This window comes from Pterocles gutturalis, unplaced genomic scaffold, assembly GCF_000699245.1.
Source record: "Pterocles gutturalis isolate BGI_N339 unplaced genomic scaffold, ASM69924v1 scaffold49267, whole genome shotgun sequence".
NCBI lineage: Eukaryota > Metazoa > Chordata > Aves > Pterocliformes > Pteroclidae > Pterocles > Pterocles gutturalis.
Window position 1 is genome coordinate 885 of NW_010109530.1, and position 3,065 is coordinate 3,949.

The 3,065-nt window shown below is 43.5% G+C and overlaps 1 protein-coding gene across 1 annotated transcript; it reads right to left on the bottom strand.

Annotated features, from left to right (window-relative positions):
* Positions 1-808: 808 nt before the first annotated feature.
* On the bottom strand, positions 809-2,891 carry RPP14 (ribonuclease P/MRP 14kDa subunit; the record flags this gene model as incomplete). The annotated part of the gene is given in 3 exon segments (XM_010073002.1): positions 809-1,459; positions 2,102-2,180; positions 2,774-2,891. Coding segments are annotated over 3 exon segments (254 nt in total), but the record flags the coding sequence as incomplete, so codon positions are not given.
* Between the last annotated feature and the right edge of the window lie 174 nt (positions 2,892-3,065).

The following is a 3,065-nucleotide window of genomic DNA, read 5'->3' on the forward strand; positions in this document are numbered from 1 at the left end:
TGTGCTCGGAAAACAGGGCACAGCGAAGACAAACAGCGTAAACATCAGCCCTCCCTCTGGTCTGTTTGACTGAACACCCAGGGTTTGCTGTTACAGTGCAGTTGCATTCCAGAACAAGACATCCCCCCCAGTTTAACTGTTTCACCAGTAGCCTTCAGCACAATTTGAGGCAAGTTTCAGAGGTATTTATCATTAAAGCTAACTTATCACCATGTTTTGTAAGGTATCTAAAGAATTTGAAAGTACTCCGAGAGCCACATCTCCAGCTGAAGCAGGCAAAGCAATTGTTCCTGTGAAGGCTGACTGCTGCTTGTTTGCAGAGCTGAGGAAGGCGTTGCTAGCTAGAACACTGCAAAAGAGCACGCTGCACCAACATCGGCTCGAGCTGCCACCGAGATTACAACAGATCCCGCAGTATGTGTGTCAATACCTCCACTTCTGCTTGTTAAACACGCAGCATGCTCCCCTCCCTCCCGTGGCTGTTAGCATGACAACCACTTTGTACAGAGGGAACAAGTTTTAACTGAACTTAGTGTGGACTGCGGATTTGCCCAAAAGAACAGCCTCCATTTAAGCCCTGCCACTCTAGATGCAGCAGAGCAAAGGCTCATCTAACCGTGCCACTTTTGCCACCGTAAGTGCCTAGTCCCACTGGTTTCATCTTGGCAGCACACAGGGAAAAATGAAAAGCTCTAAGTTTAATGCAGTTCTATCAAGATGAAGTTTGTGCACTGTCTTTGAAAGATTTTGAAGGTTTTTTGTTGCAAATTTACTTGATGTCACATAAAAAAAGCGTCAAAACCAAGTATACATTTCTGGCCTTTATAGTAAAGCAGCACAGGATCAAGAGCTCTAACTGTCTGACACCAGGACTTTCACCAGTCCTTCCATAACGGTCTTTCCACTTTCTTTGACTTTACATGATACCGCAATGTGTGCAACGGAACCCTTCAATCGTTTAACTTCCGCTGCAGCTGTGACTTCTTCACCAGTATACAACGGAGCTGGAAATCGGATCTCCTGAGAAAGAAAGATACAACCTTGACCAGGCATTTTAGTACCCAGAACTGCAGAAATCAGTCCATTGATCAAAACGCCATGTACAATAGTTCTCCCAAACCTAGATTTCTTTGCAAAATCCTCATTTAAATGCAAAGGATTTGTGTCACCTGTTAAATCGGAAAAAGTAACAACATCGCTCTGTGTAAAAGCTTTGGTAAGTTCAGCTTTGTCTCCAACTTTTACGTGTAAACTCTGAAGTAGGGGACGTCCAAGCAGGGAGCTGATAACCGTTAGTGTTGTCAAGGCTCGTTGTCGGAAATCCCCTCCAGAAGTTCCACACCTGAGGGGCTGCAACATCTCAAGAAACTTCTGCTTCGTACAACCAAACCAACAACTGCATTCAGTCCAAGACTAGTTCTCTGCTGTTCCCAGATAACGCAAGAAGAAATGGAGATGTCTAGTTTGCGGGGAAACAAAAACAAAACAAGAAACAAGCTGAGGCATTTAAAACCAAACAAACCAAAACACCATCAAATGCACTCGAAGTTGGATATACTTAAATCTCCCTTTTACAGAAAAGTTTAAAAATTTAGAGCTATGCCCGAGCAGATTTTTGTTTAGCCATTGCTTTGGAGACAGAAAATTCTTGGAACTCATTGTATTAAGCAGCATCCTTAGGAAAAAAATAAGCTCTGGAAGTGCATGTTCATGTATGTGTTTTTAAATGAGGTCAGTTGATAGTGACTATTAGAAAGGGAAGAAATGGGATAGCAAAAATGAAAGACTGGACCAAAGCCAAGAACAACATTTTCCAGAAATTATTTTCTTGCAGCTGTATTAATGAGTTGAGGACTTGTCATTGGAATGAAACCATAAAGTAACAAGACAGCCACTACCGTCACATTTTACAGGATTCACTATGAGAATTGCTTAAACACAGGCATACACACCTGCACTGAAAACCATTTCACTCCCAAAACATGATGCTTTTGCATCCAGGCCATTTTGATATGAGGAGGCAGCGTGCTCAGCTAGCCAGACAGCCTTAGAGAGGGAACGGACATTTGGGGGAAGCCATCCAGCCCCCGCAGGGTTTTACCTGCAGCACCCGAAAGGCACACCTTCTGTTCTGGTAGAAGCCCAGCAACGTTAGAGCACTCCACAGCTTGACAAGGCCACTAAGTAAAAACAAAATTAAACATATTAATAAAATTTTGTTTTCTCAGTTTTCCTGCAGGATAAATATCTTAAATAACAGCATGTTACATGAAGAGTAATGAAACCTTAACTGAGTTTAACAGCAAGTAATTTCACCAATGAGTTCTTGTAGCAACACTATGCCCTGAAGTGTTATCGCCATGGCTGCAGTCTCTTGGCCCTGACATACAGATACGCACTGTAACCTTTTCCAAGTTCACTTTACCATCTCTGTTCTTGTTCTTTCTGTGCTTTTAAGCTCCTTCTTCCCCTAAATCACCTGCAGTTGTTTTCACCATTTAAATCTGGTAACCATCCTTATCTTACTACAGAAAGAGATTTAAAGCCACACATTTCAATGGTCCCACCAGACCATTCTCTTTTAAATCAGGAATAACATACTGATGTGTATACGTTACCAAATCTTAGTGAATCTTTATTTTCTGCATACTGTATACAGACATCTGCAAGTCAGGCTTAAATCTTCAAAGACTACTGTTAGCTTAAGAGTTCTGTTTTCTTATGAAAAATATTTTCATTGCAGTATCTTAACTGCACACCTGCTGCACCTCACCTGCTAATAACTCTCAGTATAGCAGACAGAGTTTTCTCCTCGTACGTTAAGACATCAACAGGTAAAGCTGCTCCAACCTGTGGAAAGATGTGTTACACAGTCAGTACCATCCTCCGCGCTCACAGTGGTTGATCAGCACGTGCAGTCCCTGCCAGGCTGGGACACCGTGAAGGCGTCACAGTCCCGCTCACACCGCATGAGCGTCTCAGCTCCACCACCGCCGGGTTCCCCACCACACCCCTGCCCCTGGGGCTCTTCAGAGACACCACGCGTAGCTCCCCACCTCACCCCT